The sequence below is a fragment of the Marmota monax genome, unplaced genomic scaffold (genome assembly GCF_021218885.2).
Source record: "Marmota monax isolate L192 unplaced genomic scaffold, Marmota_monax_Labrador192_F-V1.1 WCK01_AAM20220418_F8-fsc00007, whole genome shotgun sequence".
Lineage (NCBI taxonomy): Eukaryota > Metazoa > Chordata > Mammalia > Rodentia > Sciuridae > Marmota > Marmota monax.
This window is the reverse complement of record NW_026692781.1, coordinates 31,813,391-31,829,124: the sequence shown is the minus strand read 5'-3', so window position 1 is coordinate 31,829,124 and position 15,734 is coordinate 31,813,391. Positions and strand designations below refer to the sequence as shown.

At 35.5% G+C, this 15,734-nt stretch overlaps 1 protein-coding gene across 3 annotated transcripts; it reads right to left on the bottom strand.

The window, feature by feature from the left end:
- Positions 1-234: 234 nt before the first annotated feature.
- On the bottom strand, positions 235-15,700 carry Maip1 (matrix AAA peptidase interacting protein 1). Of its 3 annotated transcripts, none has more exons than XR_009227051.1 (6): positions 15,108-15,700; positions 11,102-11,173; positions 10,399-10,525; positions 8,821-8,968; positions 6,636-6,806; positions 235-2,421 (listed from the first exon to the last, which is right to left on the bottom strand). XR_009227051.1 is itself a non-coding variant. In XM_046447320.2 (5 exons), the coding sequence occupies exons 1-5, from the start codon at positions 15,555-15,557 to the stop codon at positions 6,728-6,730; spliced, it is 876 nt and encodes a 291-aa protein (XP_046303276.1). In that variant the 5' UTR covers positions 15,558-15,700; the 3' UTR covers positions 6,557-6,727. The 3 variants fall into 3 exon arrangements, 1 of the variants encoding a protein (XP_046303276.1); XR_009227052.1 differs by lacking the exon at positions 235-2,421 and adding an exon at positions 7,558-7,672 and having other exon boundaries at positions 6,557-6,806; XM_046447320.2 differs by lacking the exon at positions 235-2,421 and having other exon boundaries at positions 6,557-6,806.
- Between the last annotated feature and the right edge of the window lie 34 nt (positions 15,701-15,734).

Here is a 15,734-nt window from a genome sequence, read left to right as displayed (position 1 = left end):
AATGTTCCTTTCATGCAAACTAGAAAGTTCAGTAAAAGTAAGGCATGCTCATTTATTCATTCAACTAGCATTTACTGAGCTCTATTATGTGTCCAATATTGTTTTAGGCACTGGGAATATAGCAAGAACAAGACAGAAAAAGTTCCTGCCTTAATTTAAAAGACATACAAATAAATAAATACTGCAATGTCACTTGGTGACATAAATGCAATAAGCAAACAAAAGAACAGGGAGTAATGGGAAAGGGATTATTTATTTCAGAAATAAAGACAAACAGACCACATTTCACATTCCCAGAATTTTTTTAGATAACTGATTCCAATATCAAATAGACATAAGCATGAATATTCCCTTTCATACTTAGAATATGAATACTCCTCAAGATGAACAAATCTTGATTTTGAACCTTCACCATACTCAACACATTCAAGAAACCATCACTCCTTGGAGAAATAGATGAGAAATATTCTAGGATATGTTTTTATGCCAGAAAAGACAGTACTTAAAGATTAACATCAGGTCACAGGAGTCTTCAATCTGCTGTGAGGACAGGTTACAGGGGCTCCCACTGTCAAAACTGGAAAATATTTAAGCACCAGCACAAATAACTGTAACTGATATTATGTCAAATGAATAAAAGTTCACAAATTTGTAGTGATACTTAAGAAAAAGAGTAGGGCTCTGTTTTATAGAAGAAGGTCAATAGAAGGTGGCACAGAATAAAAGAATCATAATTTTACAATGTATATTGTAACACTGATTCATACAAGGATGAATTGACATCTTGTATGTCAATTTCTTTTTGCTGATGTTGCAAACTTAATGGCTGACCACACATAGATTTATTATTTTGCAGTTCTGGAGACCAGAAGTCCAAAATGGATGAACATGCCTACATTTTTTTAAGTGACTCTAGGGAAAATCTGTTTCTCATCTTTTTTAGTTTCTACATCTGTCCACATTCTTCAATCTCATAGCCCCATGTCCTTCCAACCTCTACTTTCATCATGACGTGTACTTCTAACTCTGACCTTCCTGTTCCTTATGAGGACACTTGTGTTCACGTTGTGCCTACCCAAATAATCCAGAATAACCTCCCGATCACAGGATTATTAATTGAATCATACCTGCAAAGTCCTGTTTTTCCATTTAAGACTACATATTCACAGTTTCAGTGATTAGGATGTGGAATGGGGTGTGGGTCCTTCAGCCTACCATACTTTGCAAAAAGTTGCTTCTAAGCAGAATATTGATGTTATCTGTTTTAGTAGTTAATTTTTGTGTCACTGTGACCAAAATACCCAGCAAAAATAACTTAAGAGAAGGAAAAGTTTATTTTGGCTCATGATATAAGAAGTCTCAGTCTATAGATGGCAGGCTCCATTGATCTGGACCAAGATGACGCAGCACATCTTGGCAGAAGGGCATGGTGGAGGGAAGCTGCCAGGAAGTAGAGATAGAGAGACGAGGGGGAAAGGGCCACCAGGAAGATGCACCCTTCCAGGGCATATCCCCAGGAATCCACTTCTAGTCATGACTACCTGTCCAGTTAACACCCAGTCATTCCATTCAATCTAGGATTGACTGATTACAACTCTGTATAATCTAATATCTAATTATTTTACCTCTGAATATTCCTGCATTAGTAGGAGCTTTTGGAGGAAACTTCATATCCAAACCATAACAGAGCATCACCTCACAGATTACTTATTAATGACTTTTATAACTAAGTGTTCTCATTATCATCATCTTAAACCATGGGACAATGAGAAATTATATACCAACTAATGTTATATAATTTAAAGTACACAAATAATTTATAAGATAATCTTACCAAAAAATTTTAATCTGTATTTAAATAAGCTTTAGCTCTAACTTACAGCATAAAGAAATGATGCCACAATAAAATAATCAAACACATTCAGGAAATGAAACTTATTGTATGTCTACTACTCTATACTCCTCAAAATTGCAATGTCATAAAAAAGGATGGGAGACATTCTAAATTTTTAAAAAGGATGGAAAAGACATAATAAACAAATGCAATATGTAAACTTAAAATGGATATTGATACTTAACAATAATTTTAAAGACAATCAGTGGAACTTTAAATATAGTTTAAAAATTAGATCACATTATGGAATACATTAATAACAGCTTCTTATGAATTTATAGATGATGTCCTTATTTTTTAGAAACACACAATTGTCCCATAGTTTAAAATGATGATAATGAGAACATTTAGTTATTCTTATCATCATTTTATAATATTTAGTTATAATTAAACTGAGGTATATGATGAGACTCTATGAAGTCAAGCAAAAAGAGAAATCCTATAATTTGGGGAATTAATCTGAGTTCCCTCTAGCCAGCAGAGAGTCTTATCCTATTTGACCCATTTTGGACTTCTGGTCTCCAGAACTGAAAAATAATAAATCAATGTTATGGTACACCACTTTGTAGTAGCTTGTTACATCAACAACAAGAAATTAATACACACGACGATCCTTGTATGGATCAGTGTTACATTATAGTTTACAAAATCATGATTCTTTATCACCTTCTATTGGCATTCTTCTATAAAACAGAGCCCCAAACCTTTATTTTTCTTAAAAATCACTACACATTCATGAATTTTATTCATTTGATACACTATCAGTTACAGTTATGAACATGCTCCTCTTTAAAATGGAACAGAACTCTATTACATAGATTAAAAGCTACTGTAAGTAGACCCGAGCAAAGCTTAACAAAATCCTCAAAATGATCAAATTGAGCCATAAATAACCCTAGTCAATGTAACTTGAAGCAAAAAAAAAAAAAAAAAAAAAAAAAGAAGAAGAAGAAGAAGAAGAATAAAGAAAGAAAACTGTCAAATCAAACTCTGCCCAAATTTCCAATTCATGAGTAAAATGATTGCCATCTACTAAATTTTGTTACATAACAGGAAATAACTGGAATAATTTTGTACATGCCAGATGTGATAAATGCTTGACTTTTAATCCTTATCAATTTTTATAATAATGAAATGAGTCAGTGCCCTAATGACTTCCAAAGGTATCCCAAAACGTTTTTGTTTGGAATTACATTCGGAACTAACGGCTTTTCAAAACATGTGATGTATTTCAGCCCATAGAGCCATTATTCTTATTGATGTTCACATTGGCTGTCCTTGCCCAATGGAAGCCCTTTCAAGTTGGCCACTGTGTCCTTTCAACATTATTTTTGTTATCTTTGATCATTTCCCTGCTTTCTTGCCCAAGAATATCTCATTTTTTTTGTTGTTGTTGTTCAAACCTGGAATTGATCCCAAAGACTGCTTTCTTTTACTAAGAAACCACATACAAAGACCATCATCTATCTGGACATTAGATATCCACCCACCCCCAGCAGAAATATAATTTACAAACAAACATGTGCATTGATTATAAATCACACATTCCTCATCCATTTTTAAATCTCTGAATTAGAAATGTATATTCAAATTGATGTCATGTTGCAATTTTTAGTAATATGTACCTTATCTATTATCTACTTCATTTAAGATATCTTTCATCTAAGATTAACTGAAATAATATGAAGATTAGGCCTAAGATTAGATGGAATCTAGATTAGCTTTTTATACTTTATAAAAATAAACATTTCATCTTATTTTCCTACAACTTATTTTTCTTGCTATACATTTTATTTAGGAATAATTTGCATAAAACACATAAAATGATTAACATATCAGAATGCTCCCACTTTAGGTCCACAGTTTGATGAGTCACAACTTCATAGAGCCGTGTAACCACACTACAATCAAGATACATGCAATTACCATCACCCCCCAAAATCTCTCTTGTACACATTAGCAAATCAAACTGATCTATCTCACAACCATCTCTCCCACCCAGCCTCAACCCTAGGCAATTATTTGTCATACAAACTAGTTTTACCTTTTCTAAAATTTCACAGGAATAAAATTATGCAACAAGTATAATATGTACTCTTTTATGTCTGGCTTCCTGCACTCACTTGTATATCCTTTCATCTACTGAAGATTTGGGGTCTTTCCAGTTTGGAATCATTAAGCAAAAAGCTGCTATAAACATTCATATACGTTTTTATGTGTATGTTATGTTTTCATTTCTTTTGGGTAAATATCTGGGAATAGAATTGCTGGATCCTATGGTAAATGTATATTTAACTTTATAAGAAACTGCCAAACTATCTTCCAAAGTGGCTCTCACCACTTTGCATTCCTACCAGCAATATGTGAGGAATTCCAGGTGCTCCATGTCATCACCAATACTTGGTATTGGCAGTAGCAATGATTAGTATGTGGTTTGAATGTGTCTTGGTGCTTCATGTGTTGAAATCTAATCCCCATTGTGGGGTATTAAGAGGGTGGGCTTAATCTACTGTATTTGGAGATGGGGTCTTGCATAAGGTCATAGGGTATTAACTACCATGACTGAATTCAAGTGGTTTTATCAGGAGAGAGGACAGGCTGGGTGCAGTTGCACATGTCTGTAATCCCAGTGGCTTATTAGGCTGAGGCAGGAAGGTTACAAGTTTAAAGCCAGCCTCAGTAACTTTGTGAGAGCCTGCCTCAAAATAAAAAAAATTTAAAAGCTGGGAGCATGACTGTGAATATAGCTCAGCAATATAGTATCCCTGGGCTGGGCTTGATTTCTAGTACCTAATAATAATAATAATAATAATAATATAAAGTGAGAGAGCAGGGGGAGGGGACAGGCACATGGGTGTTTCCTATACCTAGCCAAGTAAGGTCCTACAAGAAAACTATCATTGAATGCAGCTCCTCTACCTTGGACCTCCAGAACCAAACCAAAATAAACCTCTTTTCTTAATAATTCACCCAGTCTGTGGTTATGTCATAGGAAACAGAAAAAAAGATTAATGCAAGCAATTTATGCCTTTTTGGTGGATTTATAGCAGTTTCTTGTGTTTTGCTTTCCTAATGTCTAAGGATGTTTAGCATTCTTGTCAACTTGAGTATCTTTTATAAAGACTCTATACAAAGCCGGGCATGGTGGTACATGTCTGTAGCTACTCAGGAATCTGAGGCAGGATTCCAAGTACAAGACCAGCCTGGGCTATGTAGCAGGACCCTGTTCCAAAATAAAATAGAAAGGGCTGGAATGTAGCTCAGTGGTGAAGCACCCCTGGGTTCAATCACCAGTTCTGCAGTGGTGGAGAAATTTATTCAAATCTTTTGCCCAATATTTATTGGGCTACTTGATTTTTCATCATTGAGCTCTAAGCATTATTCATATATTCTAGATATGTCCTTGGTCAGATGTATATATTAGAAAGTTTCTCCTAATCTGTGAATTGCTTTTTGATTCTTGAACGAGTGTCTTTCAGAGCAGTTTTAATTTTAATAAATTTCATTTTGAAAATTTCTTTCATGGTTTATATTATGATCTAAGAAATTTCGCCTATTCCAAGAGAGCAAAGAATTTTTCCTTCTTCTTTTTAGAATTTCTAGTTTGGGCTTTTGTTTAGGTCTATGATTCATTTGAAATCTAGTTTTACACTAAAATTGTATACAAAATGGAGCAAGAATTGAGGTTCACTTCCTACGTGAACAAATGGTAATTCTGTTTGTTGAAAAGACCATCTTTTGTTTATGAATTACTTTGGCATTTTTATCAAAAACCAATTGTCCATATATACACAGGTCAATTTCTGAACTCCATATTGTCCATGGGTCCTTAAGAATTCTTATGGAATGTATCTATTGCTAACAAATTCTCTCACGTTTTCTTTCTGAAAAATCTTATCTTTAATTGTGAAGAATATTTTTGCTAAACACAGAATTCTGGGACAGCAGGAGTTTTTGTTTTTCTCTCAGCACTTATTACATGGAGGTCTCTCACTTGGAGGAATATGTAGACATTCTTATCTTGATTCCTCTGTATGAAATGTCTTTTCCCCCTGCCTTTCCATCTGCTTTTACAATTTTGTTTTGCTTGCTTTCAATAATTTCATTTTGATGTACTTGATGAGGTTTCTTTGTTTTAAGTCTTAGTTTGCTTGTTGAATTTCTTAACTCTGGGCTTATAGTTTTTATCAATTAGGGAAAATTTCAGTCATTTTTGTCTCCCTACTCCAACTTCCAGGACTCCAAATACAAGAATGCTAGACCAACAACAGGTGGCTGAGGCATTGTTCTATTTTTTCTTTTCTTTTTTTTCCTCAAAGTGCCTTGGTATGCTTCAAGTACCCTACTTCAGTTCTGAAACGGACAATTTGCTATAAATCCATTCATCCTTCCTATCTAGCTAGAGACCAGAAAGTAACAAATACTAGCAGTGCTTTTAAAAAATAAATTTTACATACTGTTGGATTAATGGTATAAATGTGTTGGCCATAATAGCTTATTTAAGGACTCTTAATTTAGAAATTGCTAAGTAGTTTTTTTTTTAGTAACTTATCATGTCTATTAGTTTGTAGAGATATAGAGTCAGAAATGATATTAAATTTGACACTAATAATGTGTTGTGATTTTTTTCACTTTGACCTCTTTTGAAGAAGGTGATAACAATCTGTGGAAAATGCTTTATTGTATCATGTCAATATACTGCAAGGAGTATTTCAAAATAATACAAAAGTAATCCACACACTTGATTAAGTGAAGATCAGATCCAAATTTTTTCTTCCTTAGTTCTTTATAGCAGTTGCTAAAAGTCCATAAGCTGATTTTTTCCAAGAAAGATTATTCTAGTAACTTTGAGTGTTCAATCCGTGCAATGGTCCAGTCAGGCTTTACTCCTTGTGTAAACTCCCTCTGAAATCTAAGAAAAACATTACAAATGTCAACCTTGCATCAGTCCAAATATTTCTTGGATAATATATAAATTGCAAGTGTGTACTAAAGGCAGTTTTTAACAGTAAGCTAATTTAATAGTGGTAAATCAAAAATCAAAACAAAAAAGTTTAATCTGCCAATTCAATCATAAAAATATACTGGCCAAATTGCAGTACATTCTCAACTGAAGTGAATATTTTTGATGTTCAACATCTGCTAGCCCCTGAAAGAAACCTGGATATAATTCTGTTACTAAATACTAGTTAAATCCTGTCTAATATAAGCAGAAATATACTGGATTCTGGTGAGGCAAATAGCATTTTAAACATAAGATCTAGTAAACAGGAAAAGCTATTCTTCAAATAACTGTTACCAATTTAGTAATAAGCAGTGGAATTTACTTAGCGACATTAAATCAATCTTAAAAATAGCAGAAGAGACAAGATTTAGTATTGATAGTGATCTTTAATTATAAAAATGTCTTTAAAAAGAGATAATCAGGGCTGGGGTTGTGGCTCAGAGGCAGAGCGCTTGCCAAGCATGTGTGAGGCACTGGGTTCAATCCTCAGCACAACATAAAGTAAAAAAAAAAAGACATTGTGTCCACCTATAACTAAAGAAATAATTAAAAAAAAGAGATAAACAAAAATTTACATGAAATAAGTATTTAAATATAGAAAATATTTTTAGTAATTATATATAAAGCAAGTTTTTTTTTTTTTTTTTTTTAAACATACTTCTTTTGGGCTGGGGTTGTGGCTCAGTGGTAGAGTGCTCGCCTAGCACGCGCAAAGCCCTGGGTTCAATCGTCAGCACCACATACAATAAAAAAAGTATTGTGTCCAACTACAACTAAAAAAAAAAAAAATAAATATTAAAAAAATACTTCTTTTAAGAAAAATAAAACAAATGAGAATATAATTCTCTTTTACCTTAGTGAAACAAAACATTTTCTTTCTTAGGTTACTTTTGGAATATGTTATTTTAAAGCAAATTTGTATAACTTTGGCAATATACTAATAGTATCCTCTTTAAAAATTAAAGAGACATATTAAATTATGTTTCCGGACTTGACCCAGTTGTTCAGTTTCAAATTTTATCAGCACAAACATATAATACTTCTTTTAAATAAGTTGCTAACTTTCTACAAGTATCTCTTTAAAGGCAATGTCCCTTCAGTTTTGCATTTAAACCCCTACCACAAGATCTGGCACATAAATGATCAATAAACAATGAATGTTCCACATAACAATTATGACAGATTTTATTTTCTGAAGATGACTGCAACCACATCTCCCTCCCAGGTGTATTCAGCAATGTGACACTGATGACTGTTGTTCCATAAAGTGGTGGCTTGCTTCATACCCTTTAAATTGTGCAGGTCATGTGACTGCTTTTATTAGGAGACTGGCAGAAATGATGTTATTTTAATTCTGGGTATATCCCTTTGCTAGCCTAGCAGTTTCCATTTTCTTTCTTTTAGAATATAATTATCAGGTAAAAGATATGACTAGCTTGAAACTACCATAAGCCCAAGCCATGAAGAGAGGTACTGGAGAGTGGTGTACTGTAGAGAAGCCAAGGGGTACCAAGGTGCCACATGTGAGAGAAGTCATTGTGGAAATAAATCCTCCTGCCTCTGCCACCCCAGATGATGTCAAGTGAAGCAGAGAAAACCCCACACCTGAGCCTTTGTATAGTTTCTGAGTAGTGAACTAGAAGGCGAAATCAATGGCTGTTTGAAGCCACTGACTTTTGGGAGTGGTTTGTTACTCAGTAAAAGATAGCTGAAATACCCTCTGATAAAATTCAGCAATATTACCTCTTTCTAATTTCTTTACACTCCTAGTTCATATTCAGTGTCTTTATGACCTTTTTTCTTCATAAATAACGTATTAAATTTTAATCCTTTTCTTCCTAAAGCTATCTGTAGTTTTCATACCTTCATATGGCCTTCCATTTTCTAGAGAAAGGAAACACCAAAGCACGATTGCACTTACTCATAGCTTGCACTAAGAAGCTGTTTAGTTTCCACGTTCTGATCCCCCAATTTAACCTGGAATACACTGGCTCCACTCAAAGTTTCACTGGGGATGGTGGCACTGGTTAGATACCAAAAGCACATCAGGATGTTAACGAACTTCCTTCCTTAGAGAAAAAAACAAACACACACACACATACACAAATACAAATCACAATAATCTATCATCCATATAGCCAGACTAAAATCAGAAATTGGCAGTAGTTATATAGCTATTATAGATCAAAGTTTATACAAATTCTGGTATACTGTTAAGATACCTAGATTGATACTTTATTTGTTTATTTATTTTAAAATATTTTTTTTAGCTGCTGATAGACCTTTATTTATTTATTTTTAATGTCATGCTGAGGATTGACCCCAGTGCTTCACACATGGTAGGCAAGAGCTCTACCACTTAGCCACAACTCCAGCCCTGATACTTTATTTTTAGAAAATTTTCTTTGGGCTTGTGATATATTTGTCCTCATCTCTGCATCTCAGTAATAAAGCTACTGTTTATCAACATATACTTTATTAAGCACACTACATGGAATATTCCCAATTTATAGCATTTTTAAAAATTATAACAATTTACAGCAGGTATCTGTTGTCAAGACAAAAACAAACAGGAAAAATCACTTTTTTTCTTTTGTTTTTTTTTTGCTGCTATGTAATTAACTTATGCTCAATTGCCCAAAAGAAAAAAGGCTTCTATTCCACCCTGATTTACTCTGCTTTGTCAGGCAATTCTGACAATATCCTATGTAAAAAATCAGTAACCACAGTGCCAGGATGAAATATGAAATATTAGGGTTGAATAAAATACTTTTATCACCAAAAATACTTTTACAAATGTTTCAAATTAATATGTGCACTAAAAATTTCCAACCATTGAGTCCTCTATCATACTGCCTTGGGAATATGAAAGCAGAGGCTAGATTTCTGATGTCTCTGGCACATACTACGTATGCAAATCTGTGTAGAAGGAATCAATGAATTCTCAGGAATGCTATAGGGAAAGTGTACTCAATGGACAAGGAAAAGAACTGATAACCACTAAGGTTCCTTTCAACTTTTTTCATTATCCCTAAATCCAATCTGGGAGTTCTATAGTTAACATTTTTTTTTTCCATATTATATCAGTCTTGAGCTGATAGTATCTACTTTTTCTTTTACTCTTTACTCCTTCCATATAATGTGTAGCTGTAAATTTAAAATGCTCAATTGTTCCTTCAAGTTAGGAGATCTGAAACAAATATTTCCGATCTGCACCATGGAAGCAGCTTGTCCTAAACAGACAATTTCCAAAGCATGTGATGATGTTCTCTCTTGTGTATTACACAGCAGTAGGGAAAATACCTACATAGAAAGGCATTAAAACCATTAGCATAGCTCAACTTTTTTAGAGCTAGGTCTTAAAGAGTGAATATATCATTTCTTTTGAAGTTCTAAAAATATCTGCTTGTACAGCAAAATTACTATTTTTGTGATTATTCACTACTTAAGCTCATCTGAACAATTGGGGATCATTTAAGATGGACTACTCCAGCATTACCTTTCTCATCATAGTAAATGGAGATGTCTCCAGTTGATGTATAGACAATTTCATCTATGTCAGCAGCAAGAGCATTTTTATGGTTATCAGGTAGTGAAGAAACCTTTTCTTTTAATACATGAAGCACCTAAGTTTGGGAAAAACAAACCATTAGTATACCAATTCAATTTTTGAAAATATTTCAAAATATGACCTTTATTATAGAATAAACTTTTCTAAATCTGCTTTTAAATTTACTATTATATCTACTGATCCTCAAAGGCAACACTGAAAGGCATCTAAATATTCAACTAGGTAATTCCTACTAGAACATTACACATAACAGCAACTTAAAGACATAACATTTACTTATTTATGCCTCAAGTAGGTGCAACCATTCCAGCTTTTATATGACCCAAAATACTCATAAGGAGTATGAGACAATTTCAGATTCTACTTTGGTTGATGGTACATGCACTATTTTTTTTTTTAATTTTATTTTTTTTCAGTTTTCGGTGGACACAACATCTTTATTTATTTATTTTTTTATGTGGTGCTGAGGATCAAACCCAGCACCCCACGCATGCCAGGCAAGCACGCTACCACTTGAGCCACATCCCCAACCCCTACATGCACTATTTTTAACTATAAGTTAAGAGTGTGTATCATTATATTGCAAGAGTCATATATTTATTTTTAAATAAAAATTAAAAGTTTATTTTACCTCTTTGGCCACAAGTTCTTCCAATAGATCAAATTTACACTGTGACAACAACTTGGATACATGAGCAAAAGCCTTGAAAAAAAAATAGGAGGGGAGAGTGACAATTATTATTTCAAAATGCCATACAATGTTCATATCTAAATGGCTAATAATAACAAAGGGTATTTTATGGTAAAGGTGATAAATAATGTCAAATACTAATGGATCAATGTTAGGCATGACTTCTTTAAAGTTAGCTGACTGTTTTTATAGTCTCAGAACCTGGAAGATGATAGCATGTGGTGGTGTTCACACTAGATACTTCAATAAAAATACTCCATATATATTTTCTTTTAAAATAATGATAAAGTAAACAACCATTTGACTAATATATAACCCACCTCTTAATCACATAGGTAGCAGTTAGAAAGCATGAAACTCTAAACTGTACTGGGAATCTAGAAATCTGGATTGCAGTCTGAACCTCATTGAGAAAGATAAGGTATGTTTACGAAAGTAGAAAGAGAAAAAGTTTACAGTTGATAGCTCCTAACTTTGAAAGAGGAGGTCTCATTTTAAAGGTAGCGGGGAGTGAATGCAATTCTCCACATTCCTAACAATGAGAAATGCAACAGTAAATTATGACCCTCTGAGCTGGAGTTGTAGCTTAGTGGTAGAATACTTGCCTACCATGTGTGAGGCACTGGGTTCCACTCTCAGCACTGCATATAAATAAATAAAATAAAGGTTTATCAACAACTAAAAATATATATTAATTTAAAAAAAAAAGACCCTCCTTGTCTTCCAGAATCTTTCAGTCTACCTAGGGTGCAAGACATGTTAACTGACAAGTTCAAGAATTATGACAGAACTAAGAACAAGATGATGATTTAAGAGGATTCAAAAGAGCCACCTAACCTAACCTGGAAGGACCAGAAAGGGCTTCCTAAAAGAAGCAATGTCTCCACTGAAATCTGAAAAACTGGCAGAAAGAGATGCATAAACACATCAGACAGAGGATATGGCCTAATTGTTATGGGCTGAAATGTGTCCCTTTCATTCTTTTGTTGAAATCCTAATCCCCTGTATTTGGACATAAGGCCTTTAGAGAAGTGATTAAGTTAAAATGAGGCTGTTAGGGTGGGTTCTAAATCCAATTTGTCTGGTGTTCTTATGAGAGGGGGTAATGAAGACACACAACAGAGATCCAGGGACACAAACATGCAGAAGAAAGACCATGCAAGAATAGAGCAAGAACAAAAGCCAGCTGCAAGACAAGGCAAGAGGCTCAGGAAAAACCAACCTTTCTGATACCTTGATACTGAAATTCTATTGTTGAAGCTGCCCAGTCCATGCTACTCTGCTATAATAGCCCTAGCAAATTAATATAATAGTGGAGTTGCACTTTGAGAAAATGAACTCATCCAGATTAATCCATGGATTCTTTGCAAACATCCTGGAGGCATTCAGAATTCAGAGATACTGCATGTTCTGGTAAGCTTTCATGTGAAAGATGGGTGATAATTTAGGCAAAAGAAGCAAAGACCATAATCATTTTTGTTGAAACCCAACCATTAGAGTCTAATTTGTATAGCCAAGGAAGATCACACCTGAGCAAATTATTCTAAAAAGAAACAGTGAATCATTAAGAAGCTGCCCTGCTAAAGTTCTGGTAACTTACTAGCATTCAACCTCTAGAGGCTTCTAGGAAATTGTCTTCTTTTTCTTAAGAAAGGCTAAAATGTACACAATATAAAAAACAGTATATGGTTTGATAGCAATGATAGGGAAGATATCACGTCATGTGGAATGGCAAGCAGGGTCTGTGAAGCTAACATAAGGCTGGCAGAACACTGGGCCATCAATTCCTCAATGCTAGCCTAGATGATATGTAACCATCTCAGATGCCAGTGATGCTGGAGGAATAAGATTGCTTGTACAGTGCAACACAGGCTTTGTACTTACTAGCTCCACATCCTTGAGATATCTTTTCAGCTTTCTGGAAATGTTTCAGCATATGTAAAGGAAGATTAGACTAGAAGAGGTATCTTTTCAATTTCATGATGTATGATTAAAAAATAAAAATCTTATTGAATATGATCTGACAGTCAAAATCCAACAACATCTAACTTCTGGAAGATTAAACTAAGGAAAAAGAGAAAGACAATGCAGGTAGAGAAACTAGCTGATTTTACATCAAAGTATTCCCAAGCACTAGAATTATACCCACACACCAGAGGTATAATTGCATTATGACAGTTAGTTACAGAGAAGGGGTTTTGGTCATGTTCTTTTATAAAACCATAGAAATTATCTTGGGTGTTGAAGAACTGATTTTCTTGGTCCGAAACACAGGTTTAAGAGACAATATGCTGACACCAGACAGTCTTTTTGAAAATCAGAATAGTTGTCAACAACAAATTGACTTAGATTAAAAAAAAAAAAAAGTACACAAAGACTGGATGATGGAATAGAAATAGTTTAATCTCAAGGAGAGAGGCTAAAAAAGTTAACAGACAAGGTTAGTGTGATCCAAAAAGTACTCCAATCTCTATGTATTCAGAGAAACAGGGGCTAAGGCCTGATTCCTGCTCAAGGTGGGGAGATGATTTGCATTCCTTACCAACACATAAATGAGCTGGTACAATCACATCTGTTAAGGTGGACAAACTCATGTCATTAGCAGGCACTGTAGAAAATAGCAGGATCACACCAACAACTGACCTTGAGACCCGACATGAGCAGAGACTTAACACTTTATCATGATGCTGAGTAGACATATTAATCAAACTGTGCTTTGGTTTATTTTTTATAAACATATAATAGTCAAGAGTTGACTCAGGGACACAGGAAACAGGAGTTACTACTAGCGCTGATTACATAAAGTTAAAAATATTTATTAAAGGTGACATAACTAAATGGCTGAGATTATAAAAATAATTGGAAATAAATTAGGAGTAAAAAATATCAATACTGTAAAATGATCATACTGATGGTATGATTATAAGCTTTATGTAGGTATTAAATGGAAAATAAACTGACTTGTTTATCAATAGTTACATGATGTTTGGGAATGACAAACTAAGAGAATCTATTAAGATTGAGATGGCCTTTGATCCTACAAAAATGCATGTACACACAAAATCTGCAAATAATCTCAGGGTTCAAAGTGACCATTATGTGGCAAGTGTCAGGCAAGGTATTATCAGTCACTCAGAAAGAGGGCCATAACAAAGTCAGGGGGCTATGAATCACTAAAAGCTAAATATTCCTGGTGTGCTGGGTACTGTGCACTTATCAGAGCCCAGATAGTTTCAGCAAACTGTTTGAAAGGGTAAAACTACTCATCCCCAGGTTATCCTCTAAGCAGTTGTGGAGGCGGTGGGGGGTCCTGTCAAAAAGTTTTAGGAAGGGCTGGGGATGTGGCTCAAGGGGTTGCGCCCTGGCCTGGGATGCACGGGGCGCTGGGTTCGATTCTCAGCACCACATAAAATATAAAATAACGATGTTGTGTCCACTGAAAACTAAAAAAATAAATATTAAAAAACTCTCTCTCTCTCTTTAAAAGAAGAAAAAAAAAGTTAGTAAGTTTTGACTTTCTAACCGAAATGATATTCTAGTAGTTTGAAAGTGTTATCTCATTCCCCACCATAATCTCTTCCACTCAATTTATTCTGTAACTATTTCGGGAGTGTCTACTATGTGTCTTTTCCATTTTGCAAATTTGGAAAATCATGCCCCGAAAAAGACCGAATAGCTTTGAAGTGGCAGGAATGGGTCTCAAATCCATTTGTCTGATGTAAAACCTGTAGAGTGAAAAAGACCACTGGGGGACTTCACCTTAGCATGTTATTGGGACACCTCCTCTGCGACCATGCAAACACACCCAGGTGTCCGAAGGGCTTGGTGTCTGTGTCACCACCAACGTTTGATTAATTTGACTTTGAGTGAGGTGACCCCAATCAAAACACTTCTGTGTGTAACAGCTGAATGCGTGAGAGGAGAACAGTCACCTAGGGAAACAAACCTGCTTCGCCCCCTCAGAGAATTCTGCGATGCTGAACTCCTTGTCGAAATAGGCCCAGATAAGGAATGCATAAATTCGAGTCCGAACCCAGTTGATGGGGTTGGAGAATCCCAGAATTATCATCTTGGTTTTCTGGCGTTGCTGGGGCTGCTCCTCCGTGCTGTAGTCGCGCCGAGAGCAAACAGGGTAAGCAGCGAGGGCTGCGGGGAGTCTCGGGGAGCTGAGCAGGGGTCGCCGGCGGCCCCGAGAAGGCAGCACCAGGGCCTCCAAGTTGCAAGTGCTGCGAGGAAACGGCGCCACTCCGGAGCCAAGGCGGCGGCTGCAGAAGTAACAAAACCCGGCCAACCGCAGCCTCACTTCGGCCACACCGGGTGCCCGGAGTCGGATAAGCCCGCAGGGAAAGGACCCAGAAAACAGCGGACTGAGTAGCAGACGGGAAGCAAGCGCCATATTTATGACCTTTCACCCCTCTGCTTGCCTGTGCCCGCTGAAAGGAAGCCGATGGGAAGCCACCTAGCAGTTTCCAAGCAAGGGACTGGAGAGCAAAGCTGGCCTGTTGCTGCCACCTCTGGTGAATCCGTCCATCGCCGCTCTCTAGCACACCGGCCCTTCCGGCTTCCCTCCTGG

Coding starts and splice junctions, on each gene's coding strand:
- Maip1 (XM_046447320.2), bottom strand. CDS start 15,557: ATGGCGCTTGCTTCCCGTCTGCTACTCAGTCCGCTGTTTTCTGGGTCC. Junction 8,969..10,398: donor CATTTACTATGATGAGAAAG/GTAATGCTGGAG, acceptor TTTTTCTCTAAG/GAAGGAAGTTCGTTAACATC. Junction 6,807..8,820: donor CTTCTTAGTGCAAGCTATGA/GTAAGTGCAATC, acceptor TGTTTTTCTTAG/ATTTCAGAGGGAGTTTACAC.